This window comes from Budorcas taxicolor, chromosome 18 (genome assembly GCF_023091745.1).
Source record: "Budorcas taxicolor isolate Tak-1 chromosome 18, Takin1.1, whole genome shotgun sequence".
Lineage (NCBI taxonomy): Eukaryota > Metazoa > Chordata > Mammalia > Artiodactyla > Bovidae > Budorcas > Budorcas taxicolor.
In genome coordinates this window covers 55,630,684-55,649,263 of record NC_068927.1, presented here as the reverse complement: position 1 = coordinate 55,649,263, position 18,580 = coordinate 55,630,684, and the positions used below count along the sequence as shown (strand labels likewise).

At 56.1% G+C, this 18,580-nt stretch overlaps 1 protein-coding gene across 1 annotated transcript; it reads left to right on the top strand.

The window, feature by feature from the left end:
- Window positions 1-1,181: 1,181 nt before the first annotated feature.
- On the top strand, window positions 1,182-11,679 carry MEIS3 (Meis homeobox 3). Its single transcript, XM_052655925.1, has 13 exons — window positions 1,182-1,193; window positions 2,842-3,017; window positions 3,227-3,386; window positions 3,490-3,540; window positions 4,749-4,799; window positions 4,979-5,128; window positions 7,958-8,069; window positions 8,256-8,404; window positions 9,343-9,419; window positions 9,647-9,705; window positions 9,804-9,887; window positions 10,457-10,526; window positions 11,585-11,679. The coding sequence occupies exons 1-12, from the start codon at window positions 1,182-1,184 to the stop codon at window positions 10,504-10,506; spliced, it is 1,131 nt and encodes a 376-aa protein (XP_052511885.1). The 3' UTR covers window positions 10,507-10,526; window positions 11,585-11,679.
- Window positions 11,680-18,580: the final 6,901 nt, after the last annotated feature.

The window sequence follows — 18,580 nt, the reverse complement described above, 5'->3', positions numbered from 1 at the left end:
TGTCTCCCAGAGGTGGGAAGTTGCAGGGTGGGGAGGGGTGGTCTGGAGCAACAAGAGAAAGTAGGAAAAGGGGTTTGGTGACGTCCAGCCTCTGGTTCTCCTCTGATCTGTCTCACAGTCAGAGACAGACAGACAGGGAGAAAGAGAGAGCAAGGAAAAGGTGAGGCGGGAAGGGGGCTGTGGGGAGTCTGGGGGGTCTGGAGAGAGGCATAGATATATGGCGAGGGGGCAGAGATGAGAGAGAGAAAAGGAGAGACACAGCGAGAGACAGAGACACAAAGAGAGAGACAGGAAGACAGACTTGAAGATCTAGAGGAAAACAGTGAAGCAGGGAGATGGAGAGAGAGACCGGGAAGGGTGGAAAAGGGGGAGAGAGACAGACAGACAAGGACCCGGGGCGGCCGGGAGGGGGAGACGGCGGAGACCCGAGCGCGGTGGGGGGAGAGGGGGCGCCGCGGAGAGAGGGAGGCCGGAGGGGTGGGGACCCGGGCGGACCAGACGCGCGGAGGCTCCGGTACAAAAAGGCGCCCCGAAAGCGGCCGCAGCCCCGGGGGGCGCCGAGGGGGAGCGGGGCAGGGCCCCGGACGCCGCCGCCCCGCCCCGCCCGGCCCGCGGCCGAGCCGCCGGCGGACAGCGGGTTAAGCATCTCCGCTGTGGAACTTCCGGATGTGACCACAGAGAGAGGGAGAGACCGGGAGAGGGGGAGAGAGCGAGACGGAGCCGCCAGCATCCCTCCGGCCCGCCAACGCCGGGACCCCGCACCGCGCTGGGAGCCGCCGCGCGCCCCCCGCCGCCCCCCGCCGCCCGGGCCCGGGCCCCCCGCGCGCCTCTGTCCCCCGCCTCGCGGTCCCCGGGTCTCGGGCTGGTTCCCTCCTCCCAGGACCCGGGGGAGGGGCTGGGGGCCCCGGGGAGGGGGCCTCGGGCGGCCCTCCCTCGCCTGCTCGCCCCTTCCCTCGCCGTGACCCCCGCGGGGGCAGGAGGCTGGGGGTCCATGCTCGGAGCCTCCGCACTGCCGGGCGCCTGCCGCTGACAGCGGTGGGGGTGGGGGGGCCGGGCACCCAGCCTCCTGCCCCACCCCCTGGCGTCGGCACCGCGGGCCATCTGGGGCCGCTGCCCCCGGCTGCGCCCTCCCCGCCGGCCAGGCCCTGGAGGGACCCGGGAGCTGCCGCCGGCATCAGCCCATGGCCCGGAGGGTAGGTGTGAGGGCGGGCGATCTTGCGCCCCGGTCGGTCGTCGCACCCCCACCCCCCTTCGCATCCTTCCGTCGCCTCCCTGGGGAGCTGTGGCCCCCTTCAGCCCCGCGCGCTCGCTCCCTTTCTCTCGTCCCCTCTCCCTGCCCCTCAGTCTCCCCTTCTCTGCCCCGGTCTCCCCCTCCATCCCAGGCCCTTTATCCCACCCCCTTTCTCTTCCTGCCCTCCCCCATCCTTCTCCCACGTCTACTTTTGTTCCAAGTCCTCTCGGAGGGTTAGGGGTGGGGACAGGGCTGGGGAGGTGGATCTGGCCAGGCAGAGCCAAGGGATTCTCTCTCTCCTGGTCCTGGGGGATGAGAGGTCAGCGAAGAGGTGAGCATGCATCTTTGGAAGTGGAGGTGGGGGGTGGAGGGGACAGGAACACCACAGGATTCCAGGCCGTCCTAAGATGTGCCGCGATGAGCGGTGGGGGGCGGTTGGATTCAACTTCAGGACTCAGGAGAAGTTAGGAGAAGAGGGCAGAGACACACTCAGAGCCCTCCGCGATGGCAGGAACGCTGAAACTCCCCCCTGTTCAGTCTCTCTGCCTCTTCGAACCTCAGTTTCTCCCTCAAAGGAAAGGGTGGGACCCGGGTGCCTTCAGATTTCCCTGGCTTCCCCGGTGCGTTTGCTTCTGTGATGATAGGAGAGAGAAATCTCAAGCTTGGCTTCTCTTTGGGGTGGTCCGCACAAGTGGGTTTGTGTGGTTGTGCTGGGTTATACTTGGTTTCAACAAGTGTGTATTGAATGTGTGCCAGGCACGGTGCTAAATGTCTGATGCCTTCCTTCCTTCCTTCATTCATTCCTGAGCCTGGCTTTTGGCTCTGTGTGTGTGTGTGTGTGTGTGTGTGTGTGTGGGTTCACATGGGGAGTGGAGTGTGACAAGTTGTTAAGATGCACTCAGATGTGCATACTGGTCTGTGAAATGAAATTGAAGTCGGGGAGATGGTATGCGTACATTTGTGTACAAACAGTGCACTGCTTTGATAGGCAGTGTCCATGAGCAAAAATCAATCTCTCCCTCCTGCTCCCCTCTCTCCCCTCCTCTGCCTCTCGGTCTCCATCTCCCTCTGCCTGTTCCTCCTGTATCTTCTCTCTGTGTCCCTCTCCCTCTCTACTCCTCCCTCTGTCTCTGCATCTCTCCTTATCTCTTGCCTCTTTCTCTCTTTGCCTAATTTTTTTACCCTCTCCCAACATTTCTCTCTCTGTCTCCCTCCCTCTAAGCTTTCTCTCTCTCTCTCATTTCCCTCCCAGTCTCTCTCTTCTCTCCCCTTCTCTCTGAATATCTCTCCCCTCCTCACTCTGGGAGAAGCTGACAGTTACCAACTAGCCAATCCCTGATGCCCCGACCCTCAGATCTGAGACCTGGGTCAGTCTCTCTCCCTTGGACCCTCCTGCCCATACATCGGGAATCTCTGATGGGACATTTTTCACAGTCCTTGGGTCCGAGTGAAAGCTTGAGGATGGAGCCTTCAGTCCCACCCGGACAGCTCTATGCAGACAGGAGGGCAGGTGGCTGGGCAGGGCGGGGGCATCTCCTGGGTGAGAGGGTAGGGAGGTTTCTTGTTGTGTCGACACCTCCCTGGGGCTTCCCCTCTCACCTCCCCCCCAGTACGATGAGCTGCCCCACTACCCCGGCATCGTGGACAGCACCGCAGCCCTGGCTGGCTTCTCGGAGGCAGTGTCCTCGGCACCGAGAGCCCCCGGGCCCTATGGCCCCCATCGGCCTCCCCAGCCCCCGGGCTTGGACAGTGACGGCCTGAGAAGGGAGAAAGATGAGATCTATGGGTGAGTGGGACAAGGCTGAGGGCTCTCGGGATGCACCCCCCGCCACCCCGTTTCTTTGTCTCTCTGGATGTGTTTCTCTCCTTCTGCGTCTGTCTCTCCACCTCTTTCCTCTGGGTCTCCTGTCCACCTCCCGGTTGCACCATACCTCCCAGCCCCACCCCCACCCCCGCCCACCCCTCATGAACCCTCTCTCCTCCTGTTTCCCCCAGCCACCCGCTCTTCCCGCTGCTAGCCCTGGTCTTTGAGAAATGTGAATTGGCCACGTGTTCTCCCCGTGATGGGGCTGGGACTGGGCTGGGCACACCCCCGGGCGGTGACGTCTGCTCCTCCGATTCCTTCAACGAAGACATTGCAGCCTTTGCCAAGCAGGTGGGCACGCACCATCCGTGGTGTCCCAGGAGAGCCAGTGAAGTGGCGGGGGGCGTGGGCAGGAGATGGGATGTGCCCTCCCCTGCCTCTCTCTTTCTCCCAGGTCCGCTCCGAGAGGCCCCTCTTCTCCTCCAACCCAGAGCTGGACAATCTGGTGAGACCTGGGCCCTCCCCAACACCCCCTCCTCCAAGAGGGTCTCCTGTTCCACCCTCCGTAGCCCTGGGGTTGATTGTGGGAGCAGAGAGGAGACCACCTGACCCACATCCTCAAATAGTGATAATTTTTGCCATGTGCAGTGCAGTGTAGCTTAGAGTTTGTGAACAGGGATTCGATGGCCTCAGTTCAAATCTCAACTACACTTACTAGTTCTAAGATCCAGGGCAAGCAGGTCAACCTCCTTGGGCCCTTTTTCCTCATCTGTAAAGTGTAGCTAGTAATAATTTCTATCGTGTAAGGCTATTGTGAGTATGTGTGTGCTAAGTCGCTTCAGTCATGTCCAACTCTTTGCGACCCTATGGACTGGAGTCTGCCAGGCTCCTCTCTGTCCATGGGATTCTCCAGGCAAGAATACTGAAGTGGGTAGGATTTCCTCCTCCAGGGGATCTTCCTGACCCAGAGATCGAACCCACCTCTCTTTTCATCTCCTGCATTGGCAGGAGGGTTCTTTACCACTAGCGCCACCTGGGAAGCCCCATTCTGGGTATATACTGAGTCAATGCCTGGCACAGATTGGGGACTCATTAAGTTAGCTAGTTCTATCAGTCAGCAGAACAAAGTCCACACCTAAATAAATGAAACCACTTGGCTGCAAAGGAGAGAGGAGAGGAGAGAGAACGGAGAGAAAGAGAAGAGAGGAGAGGAGAAGCAGAGAGGGATAAATACCCCAGCTTGTACCTTCCTTTCCTGGTCCAGCTCCCACCAGGGCTTCCTATTGGCTGAACCCTTTGGCAAAGGACTCTGGGAAATGTAGTTTTCAGGTGAAGGGTGGGACCTAGATCAGAGGCCACGCAGGCAAAGGATGGGGTGTTTTTATTAGAGCTGACCTTAGCTCACGCCTCTTGTGATGAGTCCTCTTCTGCCTCTGGCACCTCTTGCTTCATTTCTTTATTTCTGATCTCAACCTCACACTGCCTTTTCCTTACTCCTGGGCCTCCGTCTCTGTGGTCAATTTCTCTCTGCCTCTGTCGACTGGTTTTTGCTCTTTGTACTCTCTCTCTGTCATCCAATGCACTTTTTCTGTCTCTCTGTCTCTGTTCCTCCTCCTCCTCCTCGCCTTCTTTCTTTCACCTCCGCCTCTTCCTCCTCCTGTCTGTCTCCCTCCCTTCTTCCCTCCCTCTCCCCCCTCCTCTGTCTGTTTTCAGATGATACAGGCCATTCAAGTGCTCCGCTTCCACCTGCTGGAGCTGGAGAAGGTAAGTGCTTCTCACTTCCCCGCACAGCCTCCCCTGCCCCCCATCCCTCCCCTCCTTGCCCCCTCCGCCCCTCCTTCAGGCTCTCTCCCTACCAGAGTTGGAGCAGGCGGCCACCCCCACCCCGCGCACCCCAGCCCTGGCCCCCGGGTGGCCCCCCCAGAACCCCGGTGCCCCCTCAGGTCCACGACCTGTGCGACAACTTCTGTCACCGCTACATCACCTGCCTCAAGGGGAAGATGCCCATCGACCTGGTCATCGAGGATCGGGACAGCAGCTGCAGAGAGGACCTCGACGACTGCCCAGCCTCCTGCCCCAGCCTCCCAGACCAGGTGGGCTCGGCATGGGGCAGCAGGCACTGCCCTGCCACCAAAGGCATGCCCAGAGAGCCGGGGGTGGGTCATGCTCACCGTGACACAGCCTCAGGCAGGCACAGCCAGGCACAGCCTGACCATGGGATAGGCGCCGACGGGGCCACAGCTGTGCAGACTGCGGTACAGCTGGATGGGACCACTCACGTGTACACCCAAACAGCTGCAGGTACCCCCTGTGAACTGGGCTACACCCACACAGGTTCACACACAGCCACATCTCACAGCCAGTTGATAACATGCATGCACTCTTAAACACACACAGCCCAGCGGCATAACAGGGCCATAGATCTCACAGCCTGCCCGAGACACTGCCGTTCTAGAGTGTGTGTGTGTGCGTGCGCACGGTGCACAGACCCCAGGCACAAAATAGCCACCCACACGGCCCTAGCTCCTGCCATACAAACTCAGCTGCAGTCACACTTAGACCCAGAGCAACCACGGTGCCTGCCCACAGGCACACACATGTCACCCCAGTCCCCTAACAGTCGGACTTCAGCTGGCGTGGGCACACACCTTGCCAGTCAGTGACCACGTGGCTCCAGATCCATTCAGTCTCGGATGCCATCAGACAGCGGTTTCATAGACTTGAGCACCCAGGTAATAGTCACACAACAGCCATGCAGATCCCAAGGAGGCCCACGCCCACAAGGCAGTCACGCTATCAACACACTCCACAATTCTACAACACGACACCCGCCCCCAGATACAGGCGGATAGCCTCACCACAACTGCGTAGACTTGAGCATGCGCAGACAGAAGTCACAGGTGAGCCTCTGCCCACGAGTGCGTGTTCTAAGTCGCTCAGTCGTGTCCGACTCTTTGCGACCCTGTGGACTGTAGCCCACCAGGCTCCTCTGTCCATGGGATTCTCCAGGCAAGAATACTGGAGTGTGTAGCCTTTCCCTTCTGCAGGGGCTATTCTCGACCCAGGGATCAAGCCCACATCTCTTGTATGTCTCCTGCATTGCTGCTGGAGTCTTTACCAGCTGAGCCACGAGGGAAGCTCAACAACCCATAATACGCACCCTCTCAGTGGCACACCCTGTGCGTGTGCTGACCCGTTGCAGCTCCCTCGGAGGCACAGTCACATTCCATATCTTCACTCAGCCACCAGCACACTCCCGTGGCCATGACACCTCCCTCCAGACACACAGAATCATGGAGTCGCCGGGCAGCTCATGCAGGAATCAGGATAACCACACACACTCCCGGCCCTTCTAACTAAAGCCACCAGCTTAGAAAACTAAACGTAGCCTTGCCCTCATCAGATACAGCCACTTGGCCAGTTCCGAGAGTGACACAACCATGCTCAAACACCGCTGCGTGTCTCAGCTCTGCCCAGGTGACGACCATGTCACAGATGCCTCCTCTCCAGGGTCGCCCTTGCCATGATGGGCAGGGACGTAAGCACGTTTACACTTACGTGCCTCACGGCAGACTCGGGACAGCATCGGGCACACTGATGTGCTGGTGGTAAAGAACCCGCCTGCCCATGCAGGAGATATAAGAGACACGGGTTTGATTCCTGGGTCGGGCATGGCAACCCACACCAGTGTTCTTGCCTGGAGAATCCCACGGACAGACGAGCCTGGTGGACTGCAGTCCATAGAGTCACAAAGAGTCGGACATGACTGAAGCGACTTTACACGCATGCACCCACAGCATCCGAATGGATCCAGAGCCAGAAGGGGCGGGTGACAGTTCGAACGATGCTCAAAAGCCTTCCGACCTGATGATCCTACCGTCTGCACACAGCCCATCCCCAAGGCTCACACACTCTAAATTCCACACAGATGTTCTGAGCGCAGAGGAAACTTCTCTAAGCCACCAAGTGTTTCAGGCTGAGCCCTGGCAGATGATACATCCACTCTGGGTTATTTGCAGGGCTGGGGGACTGATTACAACGCAGTGAGCAGGGTCTAAGACATTCAGCAGGGGAAGGGCTCACCCTGGGGCTCAACAACTGCCTGTGGCTGTTTCCACCCCCATTTTCGCCCAAGCTGCCTCCCAACAGTTGAACGATAGTCTTGATGATTTTGATGTATCTATCCGGGTCGGTAGGCCTCCTGGGACACAAAGCTGGGACAGAGGTGAATTCAATGCATCGTCAAATTCCTCAAAACCTGTAGGAGTTTGGATAAAGAAAATATAGCTCTGGACTCTCTGATTTGTAATTTGGAGCCCCCCAAATCTCTGAAAACTGAAAGTTGGTGGGGTTTTTTTTTCCCCGTTTAAGTTTAGTGCAAACTCATTTGGCAGCAAAATCTGACCTGAACTAATGAGAGGCTATTTATAGCCTTTATTTATTCCACTTAGTTAAGTATTCATCCATTTTGCTGCAGAAATGTTAATGAGTTTGATGACGAGGTTATGCCCCATTCCCTGCTGTGGGTGTTAGGAAATACACGGCATGGGCATGGGCACTGGTTTTACTGCTGAAAGATGTGGAAAGTTTAGAATTTTGCAACAGTGCTGGTTTCCAAGGATTTCAGATAAGGTTCGGGAGATCTGTACAAGCTCATCTTTACTGAACAGTTGCTATGTGCCTTTATGTAAATTAACTCATTGAATACCACTCTGGGAGGGGGTAGGTTGGACGGTTATTGTTTTCCATTTTTCCAGTTGAGGCACAGAGAGGTGCAGTGACTTGCCCAAGGTCACACAGCCAGCAAAGAGACAGAGATAGGCTTCACACTCAAGAGTCCTAGCTCCAGAGCCTGTGGTCTTAGTCACTGTTGTATATTGCATCCCAAGCTTTGACACTGACTTCCAACCCCTACTTTCCAGAATACTACATGGATTAGAGACCATGAAGACAGCGGGTCTGTGCATTTGGGGACCCCAGGTCCATCCAGCGGGGGCCTGGCCTCTCAGAGTGGGGACAACTCCAGTGACCAAGGTAAGAAACTTGAGAAGCAGAGGGGAAAGGCAGGGGTCAGGCTGCGGATTGCAGTTAGGCAGCAGGTAGGACTTCCAGAGGGGCAAGTGTCACTGGGGTGTGGTGTGGCGCCTCAGAGGAGGGTTCTGGGTCCTTCTGGCCCCCTACTTCCCTGTCCACAAGCACAGCATCCCTCTCCCCACTCAGGAGACGGACTGGACACCAGTGTGGCCTCTCCCAGCTCTGGGGGAGAGGATGAGGAGCTGGACCAGGAGCGGCGGCGGAACAAGAAGAGAGGGATCTTCCCCAAGGTGGCCACCAACATCATGAGAGCCTGGTTGTTCCAGCACCTCTCGGTGAGAGTGCTGGGGCCCTGGGCACGCGATGGGCAGAGAGAGAGATGGGGCAGGATGACTGCCTAGAGACTGTGATCTGGAGATGGGAGGCTGAGGCAGGGGGAAATTGAGAGAAACTCTCAAGCAGATGGGAACTGACAAGAGCAAACATCCGTGGATGCCAGCTGTGTGCCGGGTGCCACCAAGGACTCCTGACTCGTTCAGTCCTCCCCTCCAACCCACCCACCCATTCACCCACCTGTCAATCATCCACCATCCAGCCAAACATATCCTTCTGAGGGCAGGGATGTTATTAGCTGCATTTTGCAGATGAGGAGATCGTGGTCTCACGCCCGAAGTGGGTTCAAATGCCAGCAGTTCGGCCTTAATCGCTGTACCCCTCTGCCTCTGGGACAGGGATGGTAAAATACAGACAGGAAGATAGACAAGGGGAGGCTGAAAAGAAGATGGGGATGGGGAGATTTAGGGAGCACTGAATCAGAGCAAGAGAGACACAAGGGGAGATTGAGTCACAGAGGGGGAGAGCCAGCCAGCCAGCCAGACACAAGGAAGGATAGAGACTGGGACAGGGAGAGACATACACAAGGACCTAATGGACTCAGCAAGGGCTGGTGCTGGGCTTTGCCTCCCTTCCCGGGGGTGGTGGAGTCCCACCCAACCCCAGCTCCACCTCCCTAATGAGAGTTGGCCAATTAGCCTCTAATTGCTGGAAGAGGTTGTGGGGTGGGGTGGGGGGAGGTGATGCAAGGGTAATTGCCCAAAGCTTGGCTCTGCCTCCCTCCGTTGGGCTCCGGGGAGCATAGAAGCTTAGACATGAAGGCTCTCCCAGCCCTGCCCCCACCTGGGCTCGCCAATCCCTCTGGGGAATCTGGGCAGGCCAGGCCTTGGGGATCAAAGGGCAGCCTGGCAAGCCGGGTAACTCTCGCTGGTGGCTACAGCACCCGTACCCCTCAGAGGAGCAGAAGAAACAGCTGGCGCAGGACACGGGGCTCACCATCCTGCAAGTCAACAACTGGTGAGTGACACAGGAGGCTTGGGCGGTCCGTGGGCCTGCCCGGGGTGGGAGGCCGGGCGCTGTCCGCGGTGCTGAAGGAGGCCCCGCAGCCCCTCAGAGCCTCTCTTCTTCCGGCGGCCCCTGTTATGTGTCCTCTCTAGCCCACTCGCTCTCTGCCTCTCAGTGTTCATTTCGGCCTCTTCTACTCACTCTTTGCACCCTCCTCCGTTTCCATGACCCCCCCGCAGGTTCATTAACGCCCGGCGTCGCATCGTGCAACCGATGATCGATCAATCCAACCGCACAGGTACAGAGAGAAGGTGGGGACAGGGGGGCCTCGTGTTTCTAGGGGAGTGCCGAAGCCTGGACCAGGCATCCTGGGGCTCAGCCTGCATCCCTCAACAGGGCAGGGTGCGGCCTTCAGCCCAGAGGGCCAGCCCATGGCGGGCTACACCGAAACTCAGTCACACGTGACCAGCAGGCCTCCAGGTAAGGCCCCGCCCCCTTAACTAAGCCGCACCCCAGGGCACCACGCCCCGCCCCTGAACAAGATGATGCCCCTCCTTCTGGGATTACGGTGTTGAAATGCTTCATTTGCATAAGAGGGGAGTTGGAGATGCAAACACAGGTTTCCTGCTCCGTGTTTTCCTCCCAGAGTTTGCTTCTTCCAGACTTCACCCATCCAGCGGAAAGCTCCATATTCGCTTAAAGGACCAGCACCCTCTTAAACACGCTTTCCTGGTGGCTCAGCAGTAAAGAATCCACCTGCCAAAGCAGGAGACACGGGTTCGATCGCTGTGTCGGGAAGATCCCCTGGAGAAGGAAATGGCAACCCACTCCAGTATTCTTGCCTGGGAAATCCCACAGACAGAGAAGCTTGGCAGGCTACAGTTCACGGGGTCGCAAGAGTCAGATACAACTTAGCAACTAAACCACCACCAGCCTCTCAAATGATGACTCAGCTTGTCCTGATAGAGGATTCTCTTCAGGAAAGAAGTGGGAGGGGCATATGGAGGTGTCTGGTAAACACCCACTAATATCCTACTTTTGTCTTCCAGGATCAATGGGGATGAGTTTGAACTTAGAAGGAGAGTGGCATTATCTATAGAGGCTGAAGTCAGGAGAAATGTGAGTGTCCTAGGTCTAGGGACATTGGGTTGGGGGTTATGCTACTCCCAACCCTTTGTAAGACCTTCAGACTCCCGTAGTGAGCCCACCCATAGCAGGGTGCCCAGCCCTGTGCTGGGGACACAGCAGTGACTATGCCATCTCAGCTCTGCCCATGTGCAACTCACAGTCCAGACAGGCCTGCCCCTAGACGGTAATGACCTACAGTAAGCAGGGCTGGAAGGAGGGAACCCGGGAACTGGAAGAGCCCAGAATGGGCACTGGACCCAGGCTGGGAAGTTCAGGGAGGGCTTCCTGGAGGAGGGGACTTTGGAGCTGAGACCAGGAGAATAAGAGGAGTGAAACAGGAAAGGAAGGAACAGTATATGCAAAGGCTATGAGACAGTCCTTTGGGCCACACCCCTCTTCCCCCCACAACCCCTCAGGCCGGCCTGAGGTTGGTAAGTCAAATGGGTAAGTAATAAACTCAGGGCCCGTAGAAAGGCTGGGAGATGAGAGTGGAGACCCGCGAGGGCTGACATATGGAGGACTCTGGAAGCTTGAGCCTGGAAAGAGAGATGGACAGGTTTGTTCAGGGCCTGGCGGGTCCATGGGCATCACAGCTCTGCCCTGACCAACCATGGACAGGCAGGCCCTGGTCCCAGGGGACCTCTGGGACAGCAGTGGTGGAGGGAGCATCTCCTCCTGCTGCCCCAGGAAGCTGCCTTTTCTCCTCTCTCTCCACTCTTTTCTCTCTCTCCCCAAACCTTGCCTTTTCCTTTGTCTTTCTGTTTCTCTCACTCTTTCTCTTTCCACATCTGCAGCTCTGATTATCTCTGTGTCTCTTCTCTGTCCTGCTCTGTCTGTCCCTCTCGCCTGTCTCTATCGCTTTATCTTGACTGCCTCCCTGTCTTTTCATTTTTCCTCTCTGTCTCTCTCCCTCTCCCATGTCTGCCCCGATTCTCTGCCTCTGTCTCTCTCTGTGTCCCTCTCCCTCTAGGGCTGATGGCACAGAAGGCCTGATCGAGGTCCACACCCCTCGCTGCCTCCTGACTTGGCTTCTCCTCTCCTCCTCACAGACCCCACCCTCTGGACTGTGACCGCTTCCGGCTCTTACCTGCTTCCGGTTACCACCTGGCCCACCTCCTACGCCCCCCCACCCCCAACTCAACGCCTACCTCCCTGGGACCCTGCTGTGACATGAGGGGCCTGAGTGCCCACTCGAGGGTCTCTCACGGACAAAGACAAGGCCTCCCAGCCCTGCACCCCACTGTGCCGTCACCTCTGCTCAAAACCCAAGCTGAGATCTCAGGCCTGGGTCTTCAGAAGATGCTGGCTGGGGACCCCCAGGACAGAGAAGGGATTGGGGGTGGGCTGGGGCCATCAGGGAAGGAAGGTCACCTGGATCTGACATTTGGGGAGGTTCCCTTCATCCTCCCAGCCCGCCACCCTCTTTCCCCTCTCCCCCTACCTCCCTCTTCTGTTGTCTTCTCTTTTTTTTAATGATAAAGTCTTAAAAAGCCACCAATCTGAGTTCGTGGGTCTCTTCCAGGATTCAAATGCTCATAGTGTGAAGCTCATGAGTTGCTAATTATAGCAATAATTGATAGTCTGTCCCCTGCTGTCTCCCCAGGCCCTCCGCGTGTATCAGTCAGCTCTCACCGTGTAACAGACCACACCAAAGCTTCATGATTCAAAAGGCCAATTAACTTTTAGCTCATTTTTCTATGGGTTAGTGTCCTAGGCTCCGCTGGGCAGTTCTGGTGGCTTCAACAGGGCTCTCTTGTGTATATGTGCCCAGTCACGGGTCAGCAAGGAAGCTCTGCTGGTAGGCAGTGGGGACAACAGGAGTGACTGGGCTGCATGGTGACAGACCAGCAGGCTGTTTGGTTTGTTCAGTTAGAATACAGGCTTGGTTGGACCCTAAGAGAGAACAGAGGGGCCCGTGGCCTCCTGAGGCCCTGGCTCAGATCTGGTCCATCTCCACTATCTTCTCTTGACCCCCAGAAATATGAAGAGCCAGCCCAGATTCAAAGGAAGAAAAATACAGTCCGCCCTTTACGGGGGGTGTGTGGGGAGCTGCAAGCTCAAATCGAAAGAGATGTGGATAGAGGGAGGGACAAAGGACTATTGCCTCCACCTCCCACATGGTGGCTCACAGATGGCTTTCTCCACCTGCCCCTTGGGAGACGAACAGCCTGGGAGGTGAGGAGCCTTGCCCATTGAGAGCAGTGCTGACCAGTGTGGGTTCAGATCCCGCCTCTGCGACATAACGGCTCTGGTGCATTGAACAAGTGGCTTCACCTTGCTGGGTCTCAGTGTCCATATCCGGAGAGTGGGTGTGCAGTGATCTACCTGATAGGATGGCTGTGCTGGTTCATGGAGGTTTCCCGAGGGAAGTGCTCAGAAGGGCACCTGGCAGGTCATCTATGCTCACCAAAGGCAGAAGCTGTTATTTGTCACTGAAGAGACTCAGTCTGCCTGCTGATGGGCAGACTGAGCCAGCTGGGGCTCTCGGCTTACCAGAGCTGCCTCCCCAGAGAAGACAGATGAGGCGGGCGCCACGCTAGCTCTGTTCCTCCCACTGTTTCACTCTCTTTCCACCTTTTTCAGTTTCTGTCTCCCCACCTCAAGCCCCTGCTCTGAACTCTCCGCCTCCTTTCTTTCTGGGTTTCGATGACCTGTCTCCCTAGGAGGAGGGGCATCTGCCTGCTCACCCACCCCCTGGGGGGTCGAGTCCATTCGGAAACGTGCAGAGAGATGTGGAAACACACACACACGTGTGCTGGGGAACTCGAGGAACAGCCACAGATCAGCCACCTACATATGGGTTTTTACACACACAGTCACACCACAACACTCCCACTCACACACACGCAAGTTCATTCACACTTGTGCTCACACACACCAGTGTTCGCACTCTCCCAGACTCCCAGCATGTCACACCCGTGTGAAGGGTGCCCACAGGACTGTGGCAGAGGCTGACACACACACAGTCAAGCAGGTGGCTTTGCTGGTGACCCAGGCAAAGTTCCAGAAACAGAGTTGCCCAGAACTCTCCTCGGAAACAGCCAGACAGCAGGGAGGTCACGAATCCAGACTCCAGCCCACCATTTCTGGGTTCAAATCCCCACTCGGATACTTACCAGCCATGCAAAACACACTCGGAGGTCTCAGACATGCTTGGAGACATATGGAGACCCTCACAGCCTCCTTCAAGCACCACCCCCCCCCCCCACACACACACACACATCTAACAAGCTGCACCGTGCAACAAGGAAACTGAGGCTTGGGGCCTCAGGTCTTCTCTGTTCAAGGCTGCATTAGGCCTGAGATGACTGGTGTGAAGGGGCCTGGCAGAGTTCCCGGGCCTGGTTTCATGACTCAGGAGACCCAAATCCTAAGACTGTAAAAGGAGATTTTGTTCATTCATTCATTCATTTGCTCAGCAGATGTCTGCTGCCCACTCGCTGCCCAGCTCCAGGGAGAGCCACTCGGCCCCGGATGAGGTGGTCATGGGTCACATGTGCCTCATCCAAACCTGCTTCAGTCGTGTCTGACTCTTTTGCGATGCTATAGACTGTAGCCCTCCAGGCTCTTTGTCCATGGGATTCTCCAGGCAAGAATACTGGAATGGGTTACCATGCCCTGCTCCAGGGGATCTTCCTGACCCAGGGATCAAACCTGCATCTCTTATACCTCCTGGATTGGCAGGCGGGTTCTTCCGCTAGCGCCACCTGGGAGCCCCCCTCATCTGACGATCAGTTGCTATTGACTCTGGGGTCTGATGGTCCTGCGTTTGTTCCCAAGACACCAGTGTAGATTCTAAGATGCTTAGGTCTGGACCTTGTTTGTGGTAAATGACCAACTCTGTCCCCCTTCGGGGCATCTGTCCTAGCTCTTCCCTGTGCCTGGGACAGCCTCCTGGCTCACAGGTCACCTCTGTGAAGACACAGGAACAGCCAAAGCAAAGGACCCCCTTCCATTCACCGCTCTCTCACCACCTCCTTCCCTGCCCGCTGTCAGCCCCTCCCTGGAACTCTCCATCACCTATTTGCCCATCTCCTTGGGGGCTTCCCTGGTGGCGCAGGTGGTAAAGAATCTGCTTGCAATGCAGGAGACCTGGGTTCAATCCCTGGGTCAGGAAGATCCCCTGGAGAAGGGAATGGCAACCCACCCCAGTATTCTTGCCTGGAGAATCCCATGGACAGAAGAACCTGGCCAGCTACAGTCTATGGTGTCGCAAAGAGTCGGACACAACTGCGTGACTAACATTTATTGGCTGGAATCTCAGCCCTTCCGGAAGGCAGGAACTTGTTTTTCTCTGTCACTGCAGTGACCAGGGGCATCAGACAGCACCTTACACCCAGCAGGTGCCTGGGAAACAGGTGGAGAGCAGAGAAAGCAATTCTGAGACTCAGCTGCTTTTCCTCATCATTCATTCCTTCTTGGCTGCAGGCATATCCTGGGCACTCACCCTCTGCTCATCAGTGAACAAGACAGAGACCGACCCTACCCTGGGGCGGGGATCGACATCCTAGTGGGGAAGACCATGATGAACACGTCATTTAGTCTGTTAGAAGTTGATGGTGTCTTAAGAAGCAGAGCAGGGTAGGGATGTGGAGTGCCAACGCTTCTTTCATACATTTATTTACCTGAAACTGCTTGCAAAGCAGGAGATGCGGGTTTGATCCCTGGGTTGGGAAGACCCCTTGGAGAAGGAAATGGCAACCCACTCCAGTATTCTTGCCTGGGAAATCCCATGGATAGTGGACCTGATGGGCTACAGTTCATGAGGTCACGAAGAATTGGACATGACTGAGCGACTAAAACAACCAAAGACTGTTCTAGAAGCTTTATGTCTACCAACCCAGTAAACTCTTATACTAAACCCCAGGAGGAGGTGTGATCACTGACCCAGTTTCCCAGATGAGGAAACTGAGGCTCAGAGAGGTGAAATCTTTCACTCAGGGTCACAGAGCTGGAGAGTGGAGGTTGCAGTTCTAACCTGCGTAGTCTGGCAGCTCAGAAGCCTGTGCACTAACCACTTGCTTCACAGCCTCTCATTAAAAAAATAATACTAATTCTAAGAATCCTACCACAAACTGCTTTCTGAGTCAGATATCGTTCTAGTGACTGTGATTAGAGTTTGTCTCTCCCCAAACTTTCCGGGACTGAAATGGGATGGATGAGAACTAGACAGCAAGGACTTCCAGTGGCTTCCCTGGTGGATCAGATAGTAAAGACTCTGCCTGCAATGCAGGAGACTTGGGTTTGATCTCTGGGTCGGGAAGATCCCCTGGAGAAGGGAATGGCTACACACTCCAGTAGTATTGCCTGAAGAATCTCATGGACAGAGGAGCCTGGCCCATAGGATGACCAAGAGTCTGAGAAGTCGTGTCTGAACACACACACACACACAGGGGAGGATTAGAGGGAGGGGACAGGGCTGGGCCAAGACCTGAGAGCCACTCCGAGAGGAAGCTCTCACATTAGTGTGACCTGGCCTGGCTGGCGAGGGGGCAGCTTGGGAGGTTGGCAAGTGGGGGAGGGGAAGCTCCTCTCTCCCCCTCCCCCACCTTCTCCAGCGCCGAAAGGAAATACCTTTCATTTAATCCTTTCTAATTAAACCAATTGAATGTGCCATGGGGGAGAAGAGAAATTGGACGGAAGGTTAATTGTAACTAAAAATACCTCCCCCACTTCCTGAGGTGAGGAAACAGCTGAACCCTGCTTTCTGGGGCAGCCTGTGCAGCGGGTGGGTGTTGCTGAGTGGGGCGGGCCCAGGGAGGTGGGGACTCTAACGGGTCTGCGGCGTGGCCTGCATGCTGGGTGGTAGTGGGTCCGGGTGGTGTGCGTGGGGGGGGGAGGGTGTGTGTGTGTGTGTGTGTGTGTGGCTGCTGGTGTAGTGGCCGCCACCAGGACTGCGTCCGCCGCTGAGCCTGTTCCTGAAAGGGATGTATGTCATTGGCGAAGGGCTGCATGGTGGCTGTGGCTGTCACGCTGTCCCTCGATATAGGTTGTATGCCTCCGTGTGAGCGTGTGTCCATGACTACGAGCCTCTGGGTGGGACTGTGGGGCACGGTGGGTCTTTGTAACTGGGGACCACCTTGCGTGTGTCCATAGCCTTGGCTGTGTCCCCACCGCAGCTCTTCTCTGCAGACCAGACCTCATGGTGGCCGCCCCTGAACTGGGCAACTTAAACGCAGTGGAGAATCATCGGATCCGGGCGGCTGGGACCAAGACGTGGCACCGAGTAGCCAAAGGCCGGGTGGGCGTGACCACCACTCGATGGGCGTGACCACCGCGTGTGGGCGTGGCCACCACGAGGGACAGCCCGGTAAACGGCGATCAGAAGAGGCCCTGGTAGTTGATTTTGACACTCCTAAGGGGAAAATAGATACCCTGTTCACTAAGTTCTTACTTGGTCTGAATGCAAGGGAGAGTTCCGGGTCTAGTGAAAAGTCAAACCCGAATCCTAAAACCGGATAATCACGGCTCCTCCATCATCCCCAGGTCACAGATCCAGGACTCCTCGAATGAGGGGAGACCAGGACCCCTCAATTAAGGCCCCCAGTACTCTGACCCATATTCACACTGTTCATCGTTTTACCAGTCTTCCCCAAAGGGACTTAGAGCCTTTGACCAGGGTCACTGTGCACTGGGGGAAAAGAAATAATCAGACTTTCAGGGACTTCCAGACACTGGTATCTGAGCTAACGCTGATTTCTGAAGACCTCAAATGTCACCGTGGCCATCAGTCAGAGGGACCTCGTGGATTTCAGGTGATTAGTTTTTATTCTGCTCAGACGCGTCTCACCATGGCCCAGGGCATCCCCGAATCCATCGTGTGATAACTTGCCCGATTCTGGAATGCACAATTGAGGTACACATTCTCAACAGCTGGCAGAATGCCCACCTTGGTGTCTGACTGGGATGGTGGACGAGGCCACGGGGCTACCTGGTATGGCCCATAGCTGTGTCTGGGGATGTGTCTGGGTGGGATCCTGTGGCCAAGAGAGTCTTTATAACTGGGGACCTCCTTGTACACAGCAGTCTCTCTGTGTGCGTGGCTTTGTAGCCTCTTGTGAGTTTCGTGTCCACAGCAGTGTGGGGTCGTCGTGAGCGGACGCGCTAGAACGTAGGACCAGGCAATGAGCTCGGGCTTCCTCCAGAGGGCGCTGGGGCGCCAGAAAGATAGCAGGCTTGTGCCTGCTAGGTCGCTTCAATCGTGTCCGACTCTTTGCGACCCTATGGACTGTAGCCCACCAGGCTCCTCTGTCCATGGGATTCTCCAGGCAAGAATACCAGAGTGGATTTCCATGCCCTTTTCCAGGGGATATCTACGACCCAGGGCTCGAACCCACGTTTCTTATGTCTCCTGCATTGGCAGGCGTGTTCGTTACCACTAGCGCCACCTGGGTGGCTTTATTGGGATATAATTCACATACTATAAAATTCACCGATTGAAAGTGTATAGTTCAGTGTCTTCGGTGTGTTCACAGAGTTGTGCTTTCCCTCACCACAGTCGATTCTAGAACATTTTCATCACTCCCTAAATAAACTCTCAACCCCTTAGCACTCGCTTTGGATTCCCCATCCCAAGGCCCAGTCCCAGTCAACCACCCATCCCTTCTCTGACTCTATGGATTTGCCTGTTCTGGACATTTCTTATTAAGCAAAATATAATAAATGTGAATCTTCTGATTATACATGAAATCATTCTACATGAAGTCTTTTGTGTCTGCCTTCTTTCACTCAGCATAGTATTTTCAAGGTCCGGCTCGTGGCTGATAATATTCCATTGTCTTGGAAGAATGTAGAGCAGAGAAAGGACAGAGTTGGGTTTGCACTTTGCCCCTCAGGCTGCCACGTGGAAAAGTGGACTGGGGGGTGTTATGAGTGGAATTCTGTCCCCCAAAGAGATATACTGAAATCCTCACCTGTGAACGTGACCTCGTTTAGAAAGAGAGTCTTAGCAGATGGTCAAGTTCAGAGGAGGTCATGGGGGGGTGGGCCTTAATCCAGCATGACTTAATATGTTCCTTATAAAAATGTTGCTTATTAAAAGGGAA